Genomic DNA, 24,593 nt, shown 5'->3' on the forward strand with positions numbered 1-24,593 from the left:
ACTTCCGAACAAACGGAATGAAACAGTTTGTTTTGTTTTTGCTCGCAGGGTGTTTCGCGTTGCCATACCAACCGCATAAGGCAGTGTAACGGCTAAAAATTTACCTGTTAAAGAGAGCGCAGTAGTTGTTTAAGTAGCTTTTCTATTATGTTTGCGATACGCTTATCGGACGGCCACCCTAAAACAAATACAAAAGCTGCCGCTGCTGCCGGCAATGGCAGGTGGGTGTTCTGTGAATCATCGAGTCATGACAAATAAAGTCGCATTTGTAAAGTGGTCTGCTCTTTTGCTGGGTATCCAGCTCCTGCTGCTGCTGCTGATGGCTGGTGCATCTGATGGCAAACGCACCTTCGATCGCTGCAGTCTGGCAAAAGCAATGGACAAGTTAGATGTGCCGCGGAATCAGTTGGCGCGTTGGGTGTGCATTGCGGAGCATGGGAGCCACTATCGCACATATGTGATAGGACCACCCAATGATGATGGTTCCACAGATCATGGCATATTCCAAATCAACGATCGCATCTGGTGCCAGCCAAGCAACGGCCAATTCTCATACAACGGCTGCAATGTGAACTGCGACGCATTACGTACGGACCACATTGATATCGCGATGAGGTGCGCACAATTGATACAACAGGACAAGGGCTGGGGTGCCTGGTCGGTCTTCAAACCCAAATGCAGCGGACAGCTGCCCAGCATTAAAGATTGCTTTGGGGGTAAATCCAACCATCTGGTTGGTGCCAGCATGCACGGGAAATTTTAGACACCGCAAACTAATGACTATATCAGCATAAGAGATGCAAAATAAATATATTTCACAACTGAACAATCGTTTCTTGACTAAATATCGCCATGTTTAGCAGTCTATATATACATAGAATATAGTGCAGTTCAACTGAATTGTTTCCAGAAATCCTCTTTGCTCGTTAGTCCATATCTGAGCTTCAATTACACTCTGGTTTGGTTTTTATGCTTCAAATTTTAGTTTGCGATCTCTTCCACTCTATTTATATTTCTAAATTACAATATTATATTTAAACGTTTTTCGACTGAAGCATTCTCAAATATAGTTTGGTTATTAGAAGGGTATTGTAGAGTTGGGGAAAACAAATTTTGAAATGTTGAATTTGAATGGTAGCCGGCTTTTATTAATAATTTAGATTGATTTCCATCCCTCCCGCTCAGTAAAAATGTAAATGCCGTTTCTTTTTCCTTTTCTTTTTGCTGTTGACATACAAATACAATGCAAATTTACTTTTAATTGTTAATAATATGATTTCGGACAATTTTATCATTATGTGCACAATTTTATCAAATGTTGTTCGGTTGTTCGAGTGTTTGTTTTCAGTTATTATCAATTTATGTGACGTTACTTTTGCGCTTAAGGATCGAATTAATAAAAGTATTTCTAAATATATTTATATGTGCATATGTATGTAACGCAAGCTTGTAAATATGACTACGCTTAGTCGTATAGTATTTAGGACGCTCTGCGTGTATTGAACCAAAGAGTACCCGACAAGTGGAGGCTGCTGCCGGGACGTTGGCGCACTTCGACGCAAGTCTGAGAGACACCAGCTTTGAAATGAAGTGAAAACAGAGAGTGGAGTAGGGGGAGGGATTGGTTGTGTTTTTTTTTGTGGCGCAGAGTATCCGGGGGTCGTTTACTCTAGCAGGGTAATTTCTTCCTTGACTAAAAATTCAACAACTTCCTCATCGACTTCATCGGTTTCCAAGTTATCCGTGTCCACATCTGAAAAAAAAATATGAAAGGATTTTTCAAAATAAAGTCGCGAAAATTATGCATGTGGATGGGTAGAGGGAAACTTACGCCCTCTGAGCATTTGGCGACGGCTCTTTTGATCCTTCCACTCGGCAATGCGCTTGTTGCGGTACTCCATGAAGGTCTCACGCAGCTGGGCGCGCTTCTCGAGCAGCTCCTTGGAGGCACGAGTCAGGCGTAGGCGATCCTTCTGCTCGAACGTTGGATAGTACTTCTTAAGGTTCTTCTTAATCTCCTTTTGTTTCTCCTCACTGAGCAGCGTTGGCGGCCGTGGACGCCACAGGAACTGCACAAAGTTCTTCAAAATGGTACGCTTAATGATGCGACCCTGCAACGTGTACATATTGAAGCCGGTATCCTCTTTGACCTTCCACGAGGAGACGCCGGTGACGACATAGCGACCAGTCGGATCCCATTCGACCTCGGAGGCGCGGAAATGATCGGGGGATGCGCTAATGATATAATCATTGGTCGTATCGACAAACTCAAATGTGCCCATGGTCAGATTCGCCATAACAATGAACTGGCCACGTGGCGACCAGAACAGATGAGTGCAGGATTTCTTCTCCAGACGCTTGACCAGACTGGGCTTCACGCCCTTGTTCACCTCATAGAAGCTAACGTTGGCCGAATTTTGTTCGCCATGTATTATCGAAAACTTATTACCAATTGGCTCCCAGGCGAAGGCAAGGATCAGTTCGCGTATCTCGATCGAATCGACGGGAATTTCCTTTTCGCGCATGTGGAATATTTCAAAATTGTAGAACATGCCCAGAAACTTGACGTCCAGCTCCTTTTTGTCCTTCTTCAGTTTGGAGTAGCGATCAACCTTGACGCACAGATAATCGCCAGACTTTTGCCAATGCAGCTTACAGTCGGCCACGTGGAAAAGGTTCTTGTTGCGTATCTCCCGCTTCTTGGGTATCTTCATTAATGTAACTCGAGCGGGTATCTGATTCTGCTCCTCCACCCAATAGGCAATCACGTTGTCGGTGGGCGACCACGAAAATCCACGTATTCCGGGTATCTTGATAGACTTCAGATCCAGCAAATAGAACGACGGTGTTTCATAGATGTGAATCGAGCTTTCACCCATACGCGCAACATATTTGTCATCGTGCGACCAGCGGAACATGGACAACACTGACATTCCATCACCGACAAAGGAGCGCTTCTCGCCACCGGTGCGTATATCCCAAATGATGATCTTCTGCCCGGTTGGCGTTGGTCCATACGTGACCAAATAATTCTCGCAGGGCGAAAACTCAACGAATTGAGTGCCAGGATGCGGAAACTTCTGAATCTTCTGGAAGCTACTACCGCCCCAAATGGCGACACCTGGCTTGTGGAACGTAACCACATAGGTGCCCAGTGGTGACCATTTCACAAATGTATCGGTGAAACGTTCACGGGTCTCCAGCTCATTGGGCTCCGGCAGCGTATTCTGCCAGAAGCCAACCTGCACACAATTTGGCGCAGTTTCCGCAGCCACGCAGTACTGATCGTAGGTATCAGGATCATTAATGAAATTGTACAGATCGCTCTGGACCTTAAAAGGCTGCACAGTTGGCGGCTCCCATTTCTCAGGTATATTTTCATACCTGTAAAGATAAATAAGGAAATTATTATATAAAGGATAAAATATATACAAAAAATTCTGGCTGCATACGGGTTATATATGGAGACACACAAGATTTATATCAGCTTGTCGAGCTTACTTTTGGAAGTCCGTGAATAAGTTAACGGCAAAGGTGTAATTCTTGTCCAGACGATGGTTATTCAGCTTCTTGACCGCATCCTCAGCCTGGCTGGCGGTCTTATACTCCATGAACGCATAGCCCTTCGTGTTGCCCTCCTCATCGACGGGATAGACAACGTTAACAATCTCGCCGCAATGCGAGAACAGCTTGTTGATTACCGACTTCAGTTTGTCGAGACGACTTGGCTCCACTTTCGGCATGTTGTCGACCACGACGACACTTTCGACACCATCGGCCTCTGAGGGGCGTTGCGCCAACATATCGCCAAGTAAATCTGTAATAATTGTTTTTTGAACATTATTTCAGATGCAATAAGAAAAATCGCGCACATTGAGGTTAGGTTTGTTTTTGCATCAGTCGGCGCGTGTGCTGCGCTGGCAAACGAAACGAAACTTGCCTTCATCGCTGATGTTGTCCACAAAATTGGGTGGATCGTCGAAATTTGGTTCCTCGTTGTAGTCGCTATCATTTGCATCGGCTCCCGAATGATCTTCACTTTTCTTTTTAGCCATTTTCAGCGATTTATTTGCGAATTATTCACGGCAGCCAATTCCCCGCAGTCATCAAACACACACACGCACATAAGAAAGGAAATGTTAATGCTAGAGATGAGCGATATTATTACTCGTTACAAGTATCTCAATGAACAGAGTTGTATTTTACCAAATTGAAGTATTTGAATAGTCACAGCGACAAAGCCGCAGTAATTAAAATTTGAATCGGTTTTTCGAATATGATATGCAAAATTATATGATTAAAAGGTTTCTTAGAATACACCAAACATTGGGAATTTGTTGTATAGGTTAACATATCTATATTTTACGCCTTTCCATTCGTCAAGTATTGCGATACCATTCACATGTATCTAGGTATTGCTCTTAACAGCATCTGACTGTTATTGATAACAGTTCAGCAAATGTAAATGTTTAGTCGATGTTATGTTAAATAACATATCTGTTTGGAATTTCATTCTATTTTTTCGTGAAGAAGAAGAAGTTGGTGTAAAATCTGCATAAAAGTAAAGTCAAATGCCAAATAAAATACAAATCATTTAAACTATGCATTGAGTGCAAAAGTTTATATAAATATAAAATAAAGCAGCCTTCATATCGAAAAGCAAGCAAAAAAAATTTTGCAAGCCACACGCAGTTGCGACCTGATATGAGAAATGCTAAATGTCTCCAAAGAGACAAGTTGTGAAAAGTGCAAAAAATTGAAGAAATTGCCAAAATATTCAAGTAGTATTTATGTGTGTGCGATTGCAAAAACGTGCTAAACGACAGCAAATGCGAAAAGCTGTTATCCAATAGAGAAAAATTCCGATACACCACATCTCCCCCTTTACTCCACACGCATCCGCACCCGCACCTGCCACCTCCTTCTTCACGGTCGTTATGTCTGCGCTAAGTCAAAAATCCAACATATACTAACCTAAATTCGTAGTGCAAAAAAAAAAGAAATAATAAGGAAGGAAAAGTGAAACAATTGTGCACATCGTAAACAATTAACAAAGGCAAAGCGATAACAGCAATAAAATATGTAGTTATATATATAAATATATATATGTATATGTCAAAAGCTGCAGGATAGGCAATAAAAATTTGTTATATCTCTATATATATATATATATATGTATATATATAAATGTGTATATAAATTTATATACATATATGCTATGTGTATACATGGAGAAATCGCCCAAAAAACGTTCTACCTCACTTTCTACGTGTGTGTATTAGTGTGTATATGTATGTATGTGTGTGTGTTACCTTTTTTTTGTATATGCGCAAGCGAAGTGCGTTGGTTGCGACACGCTCTCGCAGTGCGCAAGTGAGAGAGCGAGTAAGAGTAAGAGTAGGTGAACAAGCGAGCAAGTGAGCGAGCGAGAGCTCCACACAAAATGCCTGTAGCCTTGATGTGGAAATATATGAATGAATATTTCGTTTGCAGTGCAAAGTGGCTTTTGCGAAAAACTTGCTATCTTAAATTGACAAATATAAAAAAGTGAAATTCCAAAAGTTGTGCAAGTTCTAGTTGCGTAGTTAAATAAATAAATATGAGAATTCAACTATGCTTAATGGACACTAAAATGTTGTATACTCTGTGTATTGTTGTTGTTTTTTAGCTGGGGCTGATGCGCTCTCAATTTTAACAGAAGCTCAACCTTGCGCGCGCTCTCTCACTCTCTCTCTCGCTCTATCTTTCTCATTTTGGGATGCCTGTTACATCTTTGGTTGGAAAAATTCGGACATATATTTGCTCCATGAAGTTTTTCCTCAGTGTTTGTCTACACGCCCACATAGTGTGTGTGTGTGAGAGTGTGTGTGTGTGTTGCAAGTGTATTGAAAAAGTAAAAGTCGCCCGTTCGTCGCCGTCTGCTGCTCCTGTTAAATTGCAAAAAAAAAATAACCCTAATTCAATTAAAAATCAAATCATTTACACGCACCTAGTTATAAAATATATAACGGTTTTTTGCTTTGCTCTCTACACGCAGTTCAAAAATTGTACGTCTCACAAACCGTTGCAAAGCAAGCAGTGGCGTCGTCTATAATACTACTGTGCCAAAAAGAAAGCAACCGAGAAACGAAAAGAAAGAAAAAATAGACAACGCAACGAAGCGCAGCACTGACAACAACAGCAGCAGCAATAGCAGCATCGTCACCACCACCAACAACAACAACAAGTCAGCTGAATAATAATAATACTCCGAGAGTGTACTCCAAAACTCTGCAGCCAACTTCAAGCCCCATTGCATTGTAGCTGTAACTGTTAGTTACAGTTACCCCTTCCCGTTTTTTGTTGTTTGTTGTCCGTCGTCGTTTCTTTTTCGTTGGCAGTTTGTGCAGCAGCAGGCTCTGAATGTCTTTATGCTTTAATCATGGTGTATTTTGCCACCAACAAGAACAACACCGACACTATACGCTGCTATATTAGAATCTTTCTGATAACAAATCATGACAGAAGGACATGAAAGGTAAGTGCAAAAGTTTATGTTTTCTTTTTTCAAATATACAGCTTTAAGTTGCGATTACAGCGTTGCCAGATCTATGCGAGTGGACGTTCCTTAATTGCTACCGCTCCCAATTTAATTCAAACAATTAATGCCAATTTAACAAGCGAAAAAAATGCTATTTAATTGAACTAAAATACTTACAAACGTTTCTGAATGGGAAAGACGAGCGAGCGCTAATCGAGCAGAAGAAGCATGTGTTGGGCATGAATGAAATGTGACTCATTTGTCTGGTCAATCCAAGGCATACATATATACATACATATATTTATATATATATATATATATATATATCTATATATATATATTTTTATAAATACATATATATATATGTATATGCGCATGTATGTATGTGTTGGCAGCGCCGTGTCGTCTCCACATAGTCTGTCTGTCGCCACTTTTAATGAATGAAATGGAATGCCAGCGCAACTATCTTGTTTTTCTAATTGTTTTTTCTGTTCTTTTTTTTTGTTTCTTGCTGTTTAAAGCGTAAAGCGGGCGCTCATTGAAAATGATGTCACTCGCCCCCAGCACGTTGCTCTTGGTTTGGTTTTTTATGTGTCGCATATTGAGGCATTTACAACACTGTGGAAGACAGTGGCTAAAGCCAAAGCACTTTAGCTATGCTATTTGCTATTCGTTATTTGCATTTGGCCAACGTCTGCGCAACGGCCACAACAAAAACAATTCACACACCCACACATAGACACACACACATACACTCAATAACATAACCAAGGTTCTTGTAGTTTTCATTCATGCCTCTGCCTCTGGTTGCCCTTCACTTGTAATGAATTTAATACATGTTTTTGCTGGGCAAAACGGATACATTTCATTTGATTCATTTGCATTGCCACACTTTGTATGTGGGTGGTATTTTTGTTAAATACTCGTTTTCAACTAAAATTACAACGAATAACACGCCCACGCACCACATGCATAATTAAATAAATCAAGAAATGCATTTGGTGGTGTTCATTCATATTTTTAGCTGCAGTTGCCAATATTGTGCGTGAGTCCAAAAATACATAAATACTTCATACAATACTTCGAAATGTAAATGATGGCTGGCAACGCTGCCATATCCAGAATTGTGCTGCAAAATACCAAGTGTTGCTAAATACACATGTAGACACACATATACATAGCTATGTATGTATATATGTATGTATGCAAACTCGTTCAAGTGCATTTGTCGCGCATAACATAACATAAATTACACATGTAGCTTACATACACACACACACACACATTCATCTGCAGATCATAGAGAAATGCTTTAAGCAGTTGACAGCTAGCAGCACACAATACTTGCACACATACACAAACTGGAGTCTGATTCAGTTTTGACTCAGTCTCTCTCTTTCTCTCGAGCTCGCGCTCTCATTCTCACGCATGCGCTCTGTTGGGAGTTTTGTCAATTGAGGATTTTGCTTCTGACTTGGGACTTTTAATTTTTGCTTGAGGCAGGCTTTGTCTGTCGTGTCTGTCTGTGCCTCCTTGGCGGAGTTGTTGCTGACTGTGCATGCTTATGTGTGTGTGTGTGTGTGTGTGTGTGTGTATATGTATGCATGTCAATGAATATATATGGTGGCAACTCTAATACAGCGGCGATTCATTGAAATTTGCCACTAGCGCATCAAGCTTTTTACAAAAAATTGCAAATTGCATCTATGGAAGCCCTGGTAACCCTGAGTGCAAAGCAGCAAAGTTAAATTCATTCATGGCATGGCAGCCACCTGAATATCCTTGGCCAGACATGCTGTTTTGCTGACGTGTATATGTGTGTGTGTGTTCGTCCCACCTTGAGTGCGGACTGTGTACATACATACAGACAGACAGTTTTATATTTATCTATATATATGTATATGTATGTACATATCTCGAATGTCTGTTGCCGTATTAGCAAAAGGCAGCTTGCCTAGTCCTTGACACAGCTATGACGTCGTTTTGTGCCTACTTTCGCAAGGACCCCTTTGCGTTGCTGTGCATGTTCATTCTGTAAAATTTGTTGTGCATTATCTAGGACAAATGTGTGTATATCAGCAAGTGGAGTTGGAGTCGGAGTTGCTCCTCATTCCATGAAAGCTTTTTTCATTGAGTAACTTCAGTTCGCTTGAAAAACTCCTTTTCAAACTTGTGCGCAGGTCGTCTGAAATGCTTTTTGTTCTGTTCGCTTGTCCTGTGCTGTTTCAAGAATGAAACGATAACTGGGACGACTCAGATTTTCTTAATTCAGATATTTTTGCTACCCTTAAATAACAACAAGCACACACACAGCATACATCAATGAGTAAGCGTTTCAGTGTGTGTGTGTGTGTGTGGATATTTTTAAAGCTTGAGACTTACTAGTTATTTTTAGTTTATTTTGTCTTTTTGGTCATAAATAAGTGCGACAGGTGTTGCCTCTTTATATGGCTTCGTATTTGTATCCGAAAATTAAATTAACCCAATTAGCGACACTTTTAAGTTATCGCACCAAGGATATATGGACATGAGTTGATGCCAAAGGCAACTCCAGTCACTGAGCAACAGCAATGGCCGCAGTTTCATACCGTAAATTAAGCTCAAAGCATCCGTTTAGCAGGTGCCGCTGCCAATCGATAATAATCGATAACGAACGATATATTTAAACTTGAATAGTTATTCATATTCGTTGTCTGATCCCTCCTCTTTCTCTCTCTCTCTCTCTCTCTCTTATCATTACAGCGACTTCTTAGTTACAGTACGCGCGCAGGTAATGACCAGAGACGAGAGCACCGAGGGCTGGTTACCGCTGGCCGGGGGTGGTCTAGCAAATGTTTCGATACGCAAACGTGCTAGATTATCCCCATTGGCATCGGGTCATGACTACATCATCTATGGGCAAAGAATCTCCGATCAAAGTGTAAGTATCAAATCACAAATCCAAATCCACAAATATTTCTAAGATTCGCTTCTCATTCATTTCACAGGTGATTTTAAGCTGTATCATCAATCGTGATTTGAAGTATTACAAAGTAATGCCAACATTTCATCATTGGCGCGCCGGAAAGCAGCGCAATGGTTTAACTTTTCAAACGGCAGCCGATGCGCGCGCCTTTGACAAGGGTGTCCTGCGCGCCTATAATGAACTAATTGATGGTATGCAAGATGCCAACACTCCAATTCAAATTTAATCTCTAGCTGCCTTATATCCTCCATTTAGCTGCATGTCGCTTTACAAACTCTACTTACTCTCTTAAATCTGTTTTCTATCCACGCTTTGTTTCTACCTACTCGACTGTAGTTTTGATATTCCTATTTACCTTGTCTTTTCTATTCACATCACCCTTAGATCTTTTGCATAAAGCCTTTTTGCCTTCATTAACTAATGCAAAACTAATGTTTTATGCTCTTTTTTAAAAAAAAATCTTGCCAAATCTTAAAACATTTTATTGGAATTGTTCAATTTGTTTCAAAATTACAAAAACACAACATTATACAAAATTGAACACAATATAATTTAAAACAAAATTGGTAAGTGTTTAAAGAGGTTTCTTTTAACTAGTTTTTAGAGTGTGAGCTGCTTTTTTTGTTGTTCTTTTACTGAAAGATTTATTTCAAATCAATTAGTTTGAATTGCTTTCATTCGTCACATGTAAAAGTGCAGCACACACACACTTTAGACGCATAGCATTTTAATAGTATTATTAACAATAGTCTACAATTTCTACCACACTCTATTAACTATACAAATTTATGATGCTCTCTCTCTCTCTCTCTCTATAAACTAAATTTCAATGCTTTATAAAAGCTTTTTATATAATTTAATTTGCTGTGTGCCATGTTCTCAGTTAATCAAATTGATTATTGAAAAAAATTAATCTGTTTATAAATATATATATATATTCAGGACTGGCCAAATCAAATCCCACTATAATATGCCCACCATTAACCAAATATGATTCGGTTGGTGAAGATGATGTTTTCATGGTGAGTTAAGTCATAATTATATATTCGTGAAGCATTTTGTAATTCAAATCTTTCACAGACCCTGGACTTACCTGTGGAAAGCGAAAGTTTACAAAAGATACATTCAAGCCCCGAAGGCAGCGAAAAAAGTCATAGTAATATTTAACAATAACTAACCATTTTGTTGAACTGTATAATTGAGTTAAATCTTCCAACTTTATTCATACAGAAAGCAACAGCGATCGCAACAAGGATAGCTACAGCAACAATTCCGATTCGGAGAAACTACCAGCGGCGACCATACACTACATATCGACGGACAAAACATCAACGGTGGCGGGCGGTTCAACGGATGGTGGTGGATCCCCGGCACCGCCGCCATCTGGTCAAATAGCGCCCAGCGAGAACTATTCGTATGTGACGCTGACAGCGGTGCACCATGACTATAACTATCCGGTTGTGGAGCAGCCAGTTGGCGCACAGGTGCTGAATGCCCGTCGCGAGTCAATCAGTGCCCTGAAAAAGCGTAATGCGCTGGAGGCGGCACAGCAAATGGCCGCGGCCCAGTCGTCGGGGACAACATCAGCGAATAAGCCATTGAATAAGCCAAATGTATCAGACATACTCAAAAAGGAAACGCGTCTGCGTTGTCGCTATTGTCACGAGCTATACAGCGAGGATTTCAATCGACGTGGCGCCTGCGAATATGCGCCAGATCCGTTTCGCAGTGGCTACGAGTGTATTTCCGGTCTGGGCTGTGCCCGCTGCATGATCTATCACTGCATGAGCGATGCGGAGGGCGAAACGGCGCAGCATCCGTGCGATTGCAGTGTCGGTGAGGCGGGCTGCACCAAGCGCTGGCTGGGCCTGGCGCTGCTGTCCCTGTTCGTGCCGTGCCTGTGGTGTTATCCGCCGCTGCGTGCATGCCATTGGATGGGCGTACATTGCGGCATTTGTGGCGGGCGCCATAAACCGCATGTCTGACATTTGGAGGCTAGATTGCAAGGACAGTACGATGACGACCCCAGCACCAGGCCCAGAAACGAGCACCACCATTCGCACCAGCAACACCACCACCAACAATCCGACGAGCACAGCCACAACAATTACAACTACAAGAGCCAGCTGCTGCGACTGAAACAGCGCCAGTCGCAGTCACAGCCGCAGCCCCAAAGGCATTTCTATAATTGGGAACTATCACACAGTCTCGGGGCGCCACAGCAGGAGCCGCCGCAGCCGCTGTATCTGATGCAGCCGCGCAGCAGCAAGGCCGCCCAGAATGACTACGGACGTCTAATGTTCTAAGAGAACTTTTCCGATGGCAAAAACAACAACAAGAAGATCGTTTTTGTCATTAACTGTTGTCCCATCTTAGTTATTTAGTTGCCAGTTTGGTTTTCTTATCGTTTATTTGTAACTCCATTTGAATTGCCATATTTTTTGTATATACATCAGTAGAGCAGATCAACCGCACTTACACGTACATAATACATCCATACATACGTTAAACAAAAATACATCATTTTTATAATAGTAATTTATTTTTAGTGCTGTCACTTAATTATACTTTTGTAAAAACCGGGCTATTTGTTTATCTTTTTTATATTGTATACATATATATATATATATATTTATATACGTATATTTATATATATATATAATTAAAATACGTACCATATTTATAATGCTTAAGCAGTAATTCGTTTTTAGTCTTTTAAGTTTTTGCTACTTATCTTTTGTTTACAATTTGAAATTGGAGAACAGTATTAAAGCCAAGGCAAGGCACGAAAATTATACTTATATGCAAATATATAAATTTCTGTGCGTAATTCCAATTTGTTTATAGTTTTAAAACAGAGCGTTTTCCCTCTCTAAGAAAGTAGCGCGCGCAAATTTTGCATTATCTCTACACACAAAAGGCAACTCAAAGCGCAAATGCAACAAGAACATTGTTAATACAATACAATAAATAACAAATGAGAAGAAAAAAAACAAAACAAAACAAAACAAACAAACAAAAAAACCCACAAAAGAACTACAAGTTGTTTTTGAACCTTGTAAAGCGGACAACGTCAATTTGCAATAAATGCGTTTTCATTTGCCCAACAGAGTTCATTGTATTCACAAAATATGTTTTACAAAATAATTAAATATTTAGTTCGTTTAAAAAAGAATGATTTTGACTCTTTTTAGGGCTCATTAAGATTCAAAATATTTCTTTTGCAAAAAAAACCAGCAAACTTTTTTTGTTTCAAATGCCTATGTTTGTAAAATAATAGAAAAATTCAAAAATTAGTTGTTGTTATGAAAACAAAACCTTTGCAATTGTGCGTCTGTGCCGCTTGAATCACCCTTAAAATAAAAACAATTTGTAATTTTTGCCAATGCAAATGAGCAATTTGTATGGTTTATTACAGCCAGTGTGAATTAGCTCATTTGAAATGCGGGCTTCAATAAAATACTTAAGTGTTTTCCAAAAAAAAAAGAAAGAAAAATGAAAATGAATAAATAAAACAAATCTCATATATGCAGCTATACTATATATATAAATGTGTATAAAACGTATTAAAACAAATGCATAAATAAAATACTTATGTGCAAGAAACCTAAGTAATTTTTGTGTATTAAAAATGAAATTAATAATAAATAAAAAAGCATTAATTTATTTCTTACTATAAATGCATATTTATTCAAAAATAAGCAAAGGTTGTGCAAAAACACATAATAAAAGCAACAAAATATTATATGTATTAAAAAAAGAAAACAAAAAAAAACGAAACCTTTAAGAAAGCGGGCAATTGTTAGTAAAAATGCAAATGCAGTATTTAAAAAATAAATGAACGGAAGTTGTTTAGATCAAGAAACCTACCACAAGCAAAACAAACAAAAAAAAAAGATGAAAAACTTTGAACAAAGAACAAACACTCAACAAAAAGTACAAAATGTTAAATATACATATATAATTTAAAATTACTTTTTATTATTTAGTTAAAGCTACAATAATTTTAACATATGAAATGATCCACAAGCATGCCAACATAAAAATATATATAGTACTATATGTATATTAAATGTATTTTCAATTTTAACTGTGCATACACACTATAAAAAGAAAAACTTAACTTTCAAGGCGAAAATAATAATAAAAAATAAAATAAAAAAACAATCTAAGAATCATAAGAAATAGCAACAATTTCGCTACATTGTTTATTAACAAATTTTCTCATAACAGAATATTCTACAGATAAAATAGTTAATGCCAGCAATTTGTTGAATCAACTTTTTGTTTATAAACACAATACATAAAATGAAAATTACATAATTTATGCATAAGTAGCCGCATATAAAAGATGGCATTAAAAAGTAAACAAAATAAATGATATATTTATTCATATAAATGTATTTGAAAATGTGAAAAAGAAAAATACAAACAAATAAAACACAATTTAATAAACAATACCGAACAATTTCATTTCGCAACAAACAGCCTTAAAAATAGCATGGGCTCAAAGACAAGTTGAATTATACAGCGCGCCAGAGTTTAACTAGTTAGTATGGGATTTATCAACTTAAAACACAGCTTTTTATTCATGTTGCGATTAGCTCAGCTTGCAAGCACAAGCATCGGTGGTTCAGTGGTAGAATGCTCGCCTGCCACGCGGGCGGCCCGGGTTCGATTCCCGGCCGATGCAAACTCCTTTTTTTTATATTTTTAAAGATTTCTTCTTCTTGTATTTGTCATATAATCATCAAATTATGTTATTTTACAAGAGATCTTAAAGTCTGTCCCTGATAGTAAAACTAAATATCCAAACTGTCGTAAATTTGTCACAAGTCTCAAATTTACAAAAACATGGATTTTGGTCATAGTTTGACCTTTAGATAAATGTTAATAATATATCCAGAATATAGAAAAAAACGCGGATAAAGGTCAACATTTCCTTAATGTCAAAGCTGTAACTTATTCATGTGTGTAAATATGAATATGAATATTTATCAAACCTTAGCCAATACATTCAAATTCAACATTCAAACATTATATATTTACAACATTGACAGACAGAATGAATGAGCTAATGCGAAAACATGAAGCCTTGTCTGATAAAAACCGAGAGCTCTCAAATGATGAACTCACTTGTAGTGTACAATTCAGACAGTAAGTATGAAACTTATAATTAAAGTCTTTCTGATCTAAATTGTATTTCCAAAAAGCGCAAAGCTACCCGTTAGTACATCATCTGAGGAAGAACTCGGACCGGTAACACGCCTAGTCTCTAAAGCTGAAGAATTGGAGCTGGATAGCATTTTTAAGCGCGAATCTGTGGATTTGTCAACAAATCGATCTCTATTCGAGTGCGGATACAATTTTGAAGAGGTTCGTGATTGGATGAGCATCGAGCAGCCGCCAAAGGAGTCCCTAAAAGTAGTTTTACGTTATATGGTGGAGAACCATTTGAAGACCACCCTGCAGATCGAGATCAATAAAATGTACTTTAATTGCCACATTATCGTCCTGCAGGCCTATTCAAAGTATTTCAGGGATCTTGAGGAAATTCCGCTCGTTGTCACATTACCAGAGGAGAAGGTTTCCCAGAAGTCATTTATGCTCATCTACAAATGGATGATCAGCGATGATCCGCAACTGGAGCTCCGGAATATTGTGACCGTATTTGTGGCCGCGACTTATTTAAGGATTGAATTCCTGCTACTGCAGTGCTGGCAGAAATTCGAGGATCTCAACTGTTTCAATGAGGACACAGCTTGTATTCTATATGTGGAATCCAATCGAAATCCTGCATTGGATATTGTGCGCAATTTAATGTTGACGCGCATACAAAAATTTCTACTAACTTTTGTGGCAACGCGCGAGTTTTTGAACGTGCCTCTCAAGCATCTGATCTATCTGCTCAACTCCAATGAAATATGTGTTAATACGGAAATAGAGGTTTGCCATTAAGTCGAAATTAAGAGTATACTCAGTGTATAACGTAAACATTCCAATAGATACTTTTTATTGTTGTGCGTTGGCTGGGACACGATTGGTCAAAGCGTAAATCAAATGTGTCCAGTTTGATTGGTTGCATTCGATTTGCTGCAATGCCTCTGTCGTATTTGTTGTGTGTCCGACGCTTAGAGAGCCATAAGCTGATCAAAGAACTTCTCCAACTGCCTGCTGTGGATGCCATCATCAATGAGTCAATTTTTAAAATTACTTCTAACATGTATGAGCAAAAAATGCAAGGATACATTTCAGATCTGGGCAATGTCAGAAAGAATATACAGCAGCGTCGCTGGCTACATGATGAGGCTTGTCCCTATTTTCATCATATAAGTTGTCCGCATACGCGCGATATCAATTTCAAACAATTTGAAGCGTATTTAACAATCTTGCAGCAAAAGCCACGTTATTATTGGGCCAAAATGCCGCTGCTTGATTTGAATAATACGAAGACGTGTGACTGCATGCAATAACGGGCGCAATCCAATTGTGAATGGCAAAACGCCTGACATTTTGACCATCTGGCAGCCCTCACAGCTGTTTGTCTGGGAATTTGTTGTTGAGTCTTCTTTGCCTGCATTCTTTTTTTTTGTAACGAAATAAAAATGGAAAAACTTGAGGCGTTGAAAATTTCATCGATGCGTCCGCGCAGCAATATTCTCGATCGCCCGCTATCAAAAGGCAAATCCGAGGTCTCACAGAGCATCGTGGCGCTGCTCTTCAGCGAGATTGTTCAATACTCGCAGAGTCGAGTTTTCACAGTTCCCGAATTGCAAACAAGGTGTTATTCTTTGTATTCTGCTTTTAAATATAATTAAATTAACGATGTCGAGTTTTAGATTACACGATCTGGGGCAGGATGTGGGTACACGCATCATTGATTTGTATTTTGTGCGCGAGCGTAACTTTAAACGTGAAACGAAGCTGACACAAATGCTGCTCTTTGTGAAGACGACGGTGTGGAAGAATCTCTTTGGCAAGGAGGCGGAGAAATTGGAGCATGCCAACGATGATGAGCGCACCTATTATATCATTGAGAAGGAGCCACTGGTCAACACATTCATCAGTGTGCCCAAGGATAAGAGCTCTCTGAATTGTGCCAACTTTACGGCTGGCATCGTTGAGGCCGTATTAACCCATTGCGGATTTGTAATTATTTTAATTGAATTATGTATTCGTTATGTACGCTAATCTACATCCTTTGCAGCCCTGCAAGGTGACGGCGCACTGGCACAAGGGCACCACCTACATGGTGAAATTCGAGGATTTTGTTATTGCGCGCGACAAACAAATGGAGGAGAAATAGCAATAGACTTCAAATAACTAATATAAATATCTGTAACTATAATTATACACATGCAAATTGTACGTTAACATATTCCATTTAATTTCGTAGTGAAACATATATATATATATATATATTCTGCAAAAGAATGATCGTTTTAGATGAACTTGAATTGGCGATCCTTATAGGCAACTTGACCCGTGCGGTATTTTTGTTCGCGTCCGTCGCGTTCGCTTTTCAGCGCCCAGGCGTAAATGGCAATTGGGAGCACGACGGCCAACATGCCCACGCGGAACGAGTGTCCAGTGGGACGGAAGTGTTCGTAGTTAGACACACGCATGGCCTGGAAGCGAGCTAGACCAGCATCGAACTTGGAAGGGCATAGAATTATATATATTTTAAACAATTAATAAAACTGGGCAGTGATGACATAATCAGCAAATCCGTAGACATACCACAGTGCCGCCCTCGCCGGTGGCATGGCGAAAAGGATTCGAGCTCTGCTTCTGGTATTCGTTGCGCAGCTTAAGCGTCTGTTCGTGCTTGCGGCGAATAAATGCCTCCTCTTCCTTTGTTAAAACCATTTTAGTTTGTTGCAAAACTCAATTTGTGCTCGGCAACACAAATGCAAGCGCTAACAGCTGACAGCTAACGGCATGAAGCAGAGTATTTTGTTAGTCACAGCGAGACGGACACACAGAGGCACAGCTGCATGGCAACCCTAGTGCATGGCTGGTAATGCGCTCATTCATCGCTTAAAATTGATGTTGTGCGCGGGCAGCAAAGTTTACATTTGAAATTCGCAGAAGCACAATTCGGATAAGTAAATTAAAACATAAAAATATTATACGCATCAGAAGTCAACTTGAGCTAAAGTAATTTAAAATGAACGCTGTATTGTGTTGGGTTACAGAAATGGATATTTAGTATAAAGTCTGTTGCTTCGTTGCCTCCACCACCCTGAGAAGACCGTTATGCGCACACTCATTCCCAACTATTACTCTCACTCACTTGCGCTGGCAAATTCCTTACTCTCACTTGCCATCTCCCTCTCTCTCTCTCTGTCTCTAACTGGGCCGAAGGGAAGTAACGGTCACTGCGCATGACCTGTAAAGCGTTATGCGCAGATCTCGTGTCAATGTCCTTTCCCACAAGCATTTTATATTTTTTGCGAATTTTTAACACTAGCTGATGTATCATTTTTCCGCTCTTCTTCCATTTCTGTTTTCATTTTTTTTATTAGTATGGTTAGGCTTTTCTTAATTTGAAATGGAAATTATATTTGTATTGTATTTGGCTACAAATCAATAAATCTAAGTCGCCATACTGCGCAAGACAAACTTCGTCCTTGTCGTCTCTTGCACTTGTGCGACAGAGAGAGAGAGAGAGATAGAAAGAGAGAAAGATACAGAGACAAACGACAGCTCGAGGGGGAGAGAGAGAGAGAGCGCTCTTCAAACTGCTCGCATTGCGCATGTTCTGCGTAGTTGGGCGGTTTTGTTGTTGTTCGCCCTGCATTGTTGGTGGTGCACTTGGCTTAGTTCTGCAGCTCGTTTTTCGTTTTCTGTTTTTGGGGTGTTGGGTGGTTTTGGGGGTGGTCGTCTGTGACCGCGGCACGCTTACCTTTCTTTAGGGGTTGTTGTTGCCGCTGAGTTGCGCTGTCAGTCGACTTTTCGTTTGTTTCCTTCGTTTCACTTGCCGTTTGACTCACGGAGCGTAAAGTTCACAAACGTTTTTTTGTTATTCTTCTCGACCAGGACTGCAATTTGGAGGCACCTCAAATGGTTTAATTACCCTCCCCCCTTCCACACATAAATCCGAAAAAAAACGCAAACAGCTCGTTTATTGATTTTTGCAAGACGCAGCGATTTAGTAAGTGTGATTTGAGTGCCGTTTAACAGTTAGAATTTTCAAAATGTTGGCTTTCACACAGTAAACGATGAGTGTCAAGTCCAGTGCAAGGATTAAGAAACGACGCTCCGCGGAGGCAGCAGCAGCGTCGGCAGCAGCACCCACCACGGCCTCCTTTACGGCCGTCAGCAGTCAGCGGCTTGCAGTCAACAGCAACAACAACAACAGCAGCAGCAACAACAACAACAACAGCAACAACAACAACACCAACAATAGTAGCAGCACCGGTAACAGCAGCGCAGTTGCCGCCAGCAGCAGCGCAGTAAGCAGCAGCAGCGGCAATAATAATTCAAATGCAAATCAAAGCCTGAGTAAAAAGCACAATTTTGTTGGACGCAATCCCAATTTCGATACGGACGAGACAAAGTTGCTCATCCAGCTGTGGGGGGATCCAAAGCTGCAGCGTACACTGATAACGACGCATAAGAAGCATGCGGTCATCTGTCAGCTGGCGGGGAGGATGCAGGAATACGGCTATCATCGGTCGCCGGAGGAGATCACAACGCGCATTAAGAATCTTAAGTGTTTCTACAATCGCCTCAAGAAGGACAAGGAATGCGGACTGGGTGGCGAATCGGGGCCCAGTTGGAAGCATTTTGCTGAGATGGATGCCATCATGACGCGTCCCATCTTTAGTGTGAGACCGAATGAGGTGCCGGCTCCATCGCTCAAATATCAATTGGAGCAGGCACTGGAGGAGCATGCGGAGCGTCGCAAGCGTCGCAGGGAGAACCGGGACAGGGACAATGAAGAGCTGTCCGACAGCGATAACGAGGAAGATGACATGTTGCTCTCCTCCCTGGTGCCCAGTGTCAATGGCAATGGAAAATCCAAACCGAATACGCTGGCTGATAATGAAGCCGAGCTTCAAATGGACCTAGACGAGAGGGAGGACGAGACTTTTGCCCTCAGCGGGGAAAACAAGCGGCGCAAGACCACCTCCGAACCGGACGTGGACATTGATGAGACAGCGGCACGCATCAAAACGGAGCCAGCCAGCATTCAGCCGGAGACGGCGAAGAATCAGCCGGAGCCATCAGTGTCAGTGTCTGAGTCAAGCGTAACGGCAGCTGTGCTGCCAGCGGATCTGGATGAGGACGATGATTGCCTGCTGCTGTCGCTGCCCAAAGAGGAGCCCATCGATGTGGATGCCGTTGAGTTTGCCGGCGACAATTCCCCAAGCAGTAGCAGTGTAGTGGCTCCAGCAGCAGCCTGCTGCCCCGTGATGCCCACACTGCAGGACATACTGCAGTTGCCCAAGGCGACGAATCTGTTGCCATATAGTGGCGCTAATGTCATCATACCAGCGAATAGCATAAGCAACAGCATCGCCCAACTCGGCGGCACCGTGCCCACTTGTAGCACATCTAATGCAAAGCTGACATCGGGCAAGATCTCGCTGGTGCCCACGAATTTTCTCATGCAGCCTAAGCAACCCAACAGCAATGGAACACCGGCCGGCAACAAGGCGGTCGCAACGGCAGCCGGAGCTCAATTGCAACTGCTGCAGAGCGCAATTAATCAGGGTGCCCGTTTAATGATTAGCGGAGCAGGTGCACCACCCGGGCAGGCGACAAATAGTACAGGTCTGGTGACCGGACCCGGCGGCGTCAAGTTTGTCTTGGTCAATGCGGACCAGGCAGCAGCCGCTGCGGCAGCCAAAGCAGTTGCAGCTGTAACCAAACCGACTTCCAATTCTGTGGCCAGTGCAGCCTTGCCCCAAAAGCAACAGAAGCTGCTCCAGCAAACCGACTACAATCAACAGCAGCAGCAGCAACCGCAACAGCAGCAACAACAGCAACAGCAACAGCAGCAGCAGCAACTACAACAGCAGCAGCAGCAACAACAACAGCAGCAGCAACAACAGTTGCAACAAAATCAGCAGCAGGATAAGAAGGAGGAGAAGCGTCGCGCTCAGGAGAAAGCTCGAGAGGAACAACAGTCGAAGCGACACATGACAAGTGAGCGCAAGTTAAATATTATTAGTATTATTAGGCATCAGATCAAGTTGAGATCCGTCTCTCCAAGATTACGTTTTTAATTCGTAAGAGACGCTGTACATGTTCTTCGTTGACACTCTCGACTCGAGTAGCCTTTTATCTTTATGCAACTGTCCCTAATTCTAAACGTTTCTTCTTCTGCTTTAGCCATGCGCATTTTGTTGCGGCAGCTGCTCAATGCCCAAAACGAGGGCAACGAGATTCAGCACAATCGCTTGTCGCTGGAGCGGGAACGTCTCGACTGGGAGAAGTCGATGGGTGAACGTTTGCTTACCATGCTGCCGACACTGCTGCAGCCGGCACCTGCAGCACCAGCTCCGTGTTCCGTTCAACAAGTGACGCCGCATCAATCGCCGCAGTTTATTGTATCGGGCGCAGCGACTGGGGGAGCACAGCGGATGCAGCCACCCAAGTTGCTCTTTACAACGGCTTTGCCCATGGCCAATATTGGCAATGGAACAGTGACCATGCCGCATATACTCACGCCCAGCACTGCGTTGGCCACATCGTTGCCCAAGGTGATTGCAGCACCCGCATCCTCATCGACATCGGCGGCGGGGGGATGTGTGTCTATCGCCCCAAAGCCCGTGGAGATTTGCACCCAAATCAATGATGTACAGCTAGTCACGCCCAAACTGGAGCAGGATGGCTAAACTAGGTGGAAACAATTTCGATATTAACACAGTATTTTTTTTGTTTGCCGTGATCTCTAATAGATAATACTCGGATAATTTTCTCATTTAAATATTTATTCCTAATACAAAAAAAATGTCTGTGACAAGAAATTACGTTCAATTAATTATTTAAGTGGGAAAAACACTCGGCAACCAGATATTCTCCAAAATAGTATACTTGGGGGGAATTCGCGCAGCAGTCATCTGTCGATTGTCTTCAATATGAAGAAAGCACAAAGATTAATGCAAATTTTTGCGTATAGCTTTGGAAAGATTGGAAAGACAAACAAATGCTGCACAAAGTGTTTCAGTGCAATTATCATTAGTATTGCTCCTTTTCAAGCATTCAGCAGATTCAACATAATTCTTAGTGCACGTTAAGGCGTTCCATGTCGCGTATTTCCATTATATCCGTTTTGAGTCGCTGCTTGACAATCTCACGCCAAATGGCCTCCCGATCTCGATTGTCCGTGACTCCCATTCGCTGCAGCGAGGAATCTGTGATGCGTAGCAGAGCTCGTCCAGTTATATCGTGCTAAAAAACCAAAACAATAAGCAATTGTCATCAATCAGTAGGCCCACTGTTCGGAAATTTCTAAAATTAAATTAATTATTTGTTCATTGTTCCAACTAAACGCTGAGAACAGCAAAAGGAAATATTGAAAAAATGGCACAAGTGCTTCGACAATATAACAAAGAGGATCAGAAGCCGCAGTGGTGAGTCTATTTGCTGCTTACTCACATCTTTAAAGAGATCCACATATTTGGTGTACTCGCCGCAGTGGCGACAATACCATTTCTGTACGTCGCTCACTGTCCACTGGTAAACGGCTTTGGGTCGCGTCGTCTTCGCTCGCGCCTTGTTTTGCGTTGAGTTGCTCGTTTCCTCGCCCATTTTTTGTTATTTAAACAATTCACGTCGACTACTGCGATACCTGTTGATATTTTCTATACAGGACTTGATCCTTTTGCCTAAGACTCACGCCCGTCAGCAGTTCAGCTTGTGTATTCGTCTAATTGCGATTTCTTAATATCGATATATATACATATCGATTGCTTAAATCAAACATCGCAGCGTTGCATTGAGAACTATGCAATAGGCATCGTCACGTGGCTATCGTCAGGAACACATCTCGAATCGTGACTGGCGCTTAATAACAACGACAACTAGAAATCAGAATACAATAAAAACTAGTGAAAAAAGCAAGCAAATACGAAATAGAAAGGTTTTATCGCAACCGCAAAACAAACAATAATACCTGCATCTGGATTGTGCACTAGTTAATACACATTCATTAAACACGAACTGCAAATTCGTTGCCAAATTTCACTGAATTCCCAATCGTCGTCGCCGCAGCAGTAGCAAAATGGCCGGAGCAACACTTTTCGAGCGTGCCCAGGCGCTGTCCAGCGTGAATCGCGAGGAGGGCATCTCTCTGCTAAATAAAATAGTGCGTGAACAGGAAGTCGCTGAAAACGATGAGGAGCTCATACGCATCAAGGAGCAGGGCATTATGCAGCTGGGGGAGCTCTACAAACAGGAGGGCAAGGCCAAAGAGTTGGCCGATTTGATTAAGGTGACTCGGCCGTTTTTGAGTCTGATCAGCAAGGCAAAAGCCGCTAAACTGGTGCGTTCGCTGGTCGACATGTTCCTCGACATGGATGCAGGCACTGGCATTGAGGTATGTTACAACTATATCAATTTTCCGAGCGACATTTCTAAATATATTTTTGGCAGGTTCAACTATGTAAAGACTGCATCGAGTGGGCCAAGCAGGAGAAGCGAACTTTCTTGCGTCAATCGCTTGAGGCGCGTCTCATTGCACTCTACTTTGACACGGCTCTGTATACGGAGGCACTTGCGCTTGGGTCTCAGCTGCTGCGCGAACTGAAAAAACTCGATGATAAAAATCTGCTTGTCGAGGTGCAATTATTGGAAAGCAAAACGTATCATGCACTAAGCAATTTACCCAAGGCACGCGCCGCTTTAACCTCAGCTCGCACCACAGCAAATGCCATCTACTGTCCCCCGAAAGTGCAGGGCGCTCTTGATCTCCAGTCGGGCATTTTGCATGCTGCCGATGAGCGTGACTTTAAAACCGCCTTCTCCTATTTCTATGAGGCATTTGAGGGCTTCGATAGCGTTGACAGCGTCAAGGCGCTCACATCACTTAAGTACATGTTGCTGTGCAAGATCATGCTGGGCCAGTCGGACGACGTCAATCAGATAGTTAGTGGCAAGCTGGTAAGAAATCTATCTAGATAAGTTATCCTTATTGTATTATTAACATATATTTTTTTGGCCAGGCCATAACCTATTCCGGCCGTGATGTTGATGCCATGAAAGCTGTGGCAGAGGCCTCTCACAAACGCTCGCTGGCCGACTTTCAGCAGGCGTTAAAAGACTACAATAAGGAGTTGGCCGAGGATGTCATTGTGCAAGCACATCTGGGCACGCTCTACGACACCATGCTGGAGCAGAATCTATGCCGCATTATCGAGCCATATTCTCGTGTTCAGGTACGTAATTTTGGACAGTTCATTTGAGCGGAATTACTTTATATGCCTTTATTTTGTAGGTGTCGCATGTGGCGGAGAGCATTCAACTGCTTATGCCGCAGGTGGAGAAGAAGCTATCACAAATGATATTGGATAAAAAGTTTAGCGGTATTTTGGATCAAGGCGAGGGTGTGCTCATTGTGTTCGAGGAGACGCCCGTTGATAAGACATATGAGCGCGTTCTGGAGACCATACAGAGCATGGGCAAGGTGGTGGATACACTCTATCAGAAGGCCAAGAAGCTCTCATAAGTAATTGCAGCTAAAAGTAACCATAAACCCACACACAACACACATCCACGCGATCCACTTCAATTAAAAAGCTGCGAAATTAGATGACAACTTTCTTTCTGCTTACATTTCGACAAATTCCCTCACCGAGTCTTCAAAAAACTACATAAATCAGAAACTATGTTTCGGTACGATTAACAACTGGAAAAATAAACAATAATTGGTGGTAATAGCAGTTACAAATAATGTGTAAAACGTAATATAATATTTCTAAGCATAATTATTCAAAAATAAATGCGTGCGCGATATTGTAAGCAAAATTATTCAATTAACTGATAATAAAAAAAGAAAACCAAAAGCGATTATTCTAGTTTTGAGTTGACGAGGGGAATCCTTAGTAATTTCCAGAATATTAAATTGGAATTGCTTGCATCAGCAAATAGAAAGCA

The 24,593-nt window shown here is 41.4% G+C and overlaps 9 protein-coding genes and 1 non-coding gene across 11 annotated transcripts; 7 read left to right on the plus strand and 3 right to left on the minus strand.

Annotated features, from left to right (window-relative positions):
• The first annotated feature begins 109 nt into the window (after positions 1-109).
• On the plus strand, positions 110-826 carry LOC6559446 (lysozyme P). Its single transcript, XM_001986004.2, has one exon. It carries the CDS (start codon positions 215-217, stop codon positions 761-763), a length of 549 nt encoding a protein of 182 aa, XP_001986040.2. The 5' UTR covers positions 110-214; the 3' UTR covers positions 764-826.
• A 295-nt stretch (positions 827-1,121) lies between these two features.
• Positions 1,122-4,137, minus strand: LOC6559447 (eukaryotic translation initiation factor 3 subunit B). Its single transcript, XM_001986005.3, has 4 exons — positions 3,941-4,137; positions 3,502-3,817; positions 1,832-3,384; positions 1,122-1,753 (listed from the first exon to the last, which is right to left on the minus strand). Exons 1-4 carry the CDS (start codon positions 4,053-4,055, stop codon positions 1,665-1,667), a joined length of 2,073 nt encoding a protein of 690 aa, XP_001986041.1. The 5' UTR covers positions 4,056-4,137; the 3' UTR covers positions 1,122-1,664.
• A 1,900-nt stretch (positions 4,138-6,037) lies between these two features.
• On the plus strand, positions 6,038-12,173 carry LOC6559730 (sprouty-related, EVH1 domain-containing protein 1). Of its 2 annotated transcripts, none has more exons than XM_032734780.1 (6): positions 6,038-6,517; positions 9,263-9,440; positions 9,508-9,676; positions 10,428-10,507; positions 10,566-10,641; positions 10,716-12,173. In XM_032734780.1, the coding sequence occupies exons 1-6, from the start codon at positions 6,498-6,500 to the stop codon at positions 11,468-11,470; spliced, it is 1,278 nt and encodes a 425-aa protein (XP_032590671.1). In that variant the 5' UTR covers positions 6,038-6,497; the 3' UTR covers positions 11,471-12,173. The 2 variants fall into 2 exon arrangements, with proteins under 2 accessions (XP_032590671.1, XP_032590672.1); XM_032734781.1 differs by having other exon boundaries at positions 10,494-10,507.
• Positions 12,174-14,107: 1,934 nt separating this feature from the next.
• On the plus strand, positions 14,108-14,178 carry Trnag-gcc. The gene has a single exon. It is a non-coding gene; the product is annotated as a tRNA-Gly (tRNA).
• Positions 14,179-14,529: 351 nt separating this feature from the next.
• Positions 14,530-16,104, plus strand: LOC6560415. Its single transcript, XM_001986007.3, has 3 exons — positions 14,530-14,642; positions 14,699-15,431; positions 15,491-16,104. Exons 1-3 carry the CDS (start codon positions 14,551-14,553, stop codon positions 15,956-15,958), a joined length of 1,293 nt encoding a protein of 430 aa, XP_001986043.1. The 5' UTR covers positions 14,530-14,550; the 3' UTR covers positions 15,959-16,104.
• Positions 16,024-16,863, plus strand: LOC6559559 (trafficking protein particle complex subunit 5). Its single transcript, XM_001986008.3, has 3 exons — positions 16,024-16,266; positions 16,325-16,634; positions 16,693-16,863. The coding sequence occupies exons 1-3, from the start codon at positions 16,091-16,093 to the stop codon at positions 16,789-16,791; spliced, it is 585 nt and encodes a 194-aa protein (XP_001986044.1). The 5' UTR covers positions 16,024-16,090; the 3' UTR covers positions 16,792-16,863.
• LOC6559560 lies at positions 16,810-17,412 on the minus strand. The gene is made up of 2 exons (XM_001986009.3): positions 17,226-17,412; positions 16,810-17,140 (listed from the first exon to the last, which is right to left on the minus strand). The coding sequence occupies exons 1-2, from the start codon at positions 17,352-17,354 to the stop codon at positions 16,928-16,930; spliced, it is 342 nt and encodes a 113-aa protein (XP_001986045.1). The 5' UTR covers positions 17,355-17,412; the 3' UTR covers positions 16,810-16,927.
• Positions 17,413-18,617: 1,205 nt separating this feature from the next.
• Positions 18,618-21,441, plus strand: LOC6560976 (serine/threonine-protein kinase pakD). The gene is made up of 4 exons (XM_043215132.1): positions 18,618-18,642; positions 18,704-18,816; positions 18,916-20,642; positions 20,829-21,441. Exons 2-4 carry the CDS (start codon positions 18,710-18,712, stop codon positions 21,332-21,334), a joined length of 2,340 nt encoding a protein of 779 aa, XP_043071067.1. The 5' UTR covers positions 18,618-18,642; positions 18,704-18,709; the 3' UTR covers positions 21,335-21,441.
• LOC6561083 (protein aveugle) lies at positions 21,417-22,352 on the minus strand. The gene is made up of 2 exons (XM_001986011.2): positions 22,098-22,352; positions 21,417-21,890 (listed from the first exon to the last, which is right to left on the minus strand). Exons 1-2 carry the CDS (start codon positions 22,248-22,250, stop codon positions 21,723-21,725), a joined length of 321 nt encoding a protein of 106 aa, XP_001986047.1. The 5' UTR covers positions 22,251-22,352; the 3' UTR covers positions 21,417-21,722.
• Positions 22,353-22,444: 92 nt separating this feature from the next.
• On the plus strand, positions 22,445-24,504 carry LOC6561084 (26S proteasome non-ATPase regulatory subunit 11). Its single transcript, XM_001986012.2, has 4 exons — positions 22,445-23,037; positions 23,094-23,600; positions 23,663-23,875; positions 23,935-24,504. The coding sequence occupies exons 1-4, from the start codon at positions 22,723-22,725 to the stop codon at positions 24,163-24,165; spliced, it is 1,266 nt and encodes a 421-aa protein (XP_001986048.1). The 5' UTR covers positions 22,445-22,722; the 3' UTR covers positions 24,166-24,504.
• The last annotated feature ends 89 nt before the right edge of the window (positions 24,505-24,593 follow it).

Source organism: Drosophila grimshawi, unplaced genomic scaffold, assembly GCF_018153295.1.
Source record: "Drosophila grimshawi isolate 15287-2541.00 unplaced genomic scaffold, ASM1815329v1 contig_1367, whole genome shotgun sequence".
NCBI lineage: Eukaryota > Metazoa > Arthropoda > Insecta > Diptera > Drosophilidae > Drosophila > Drosophila grimshawi.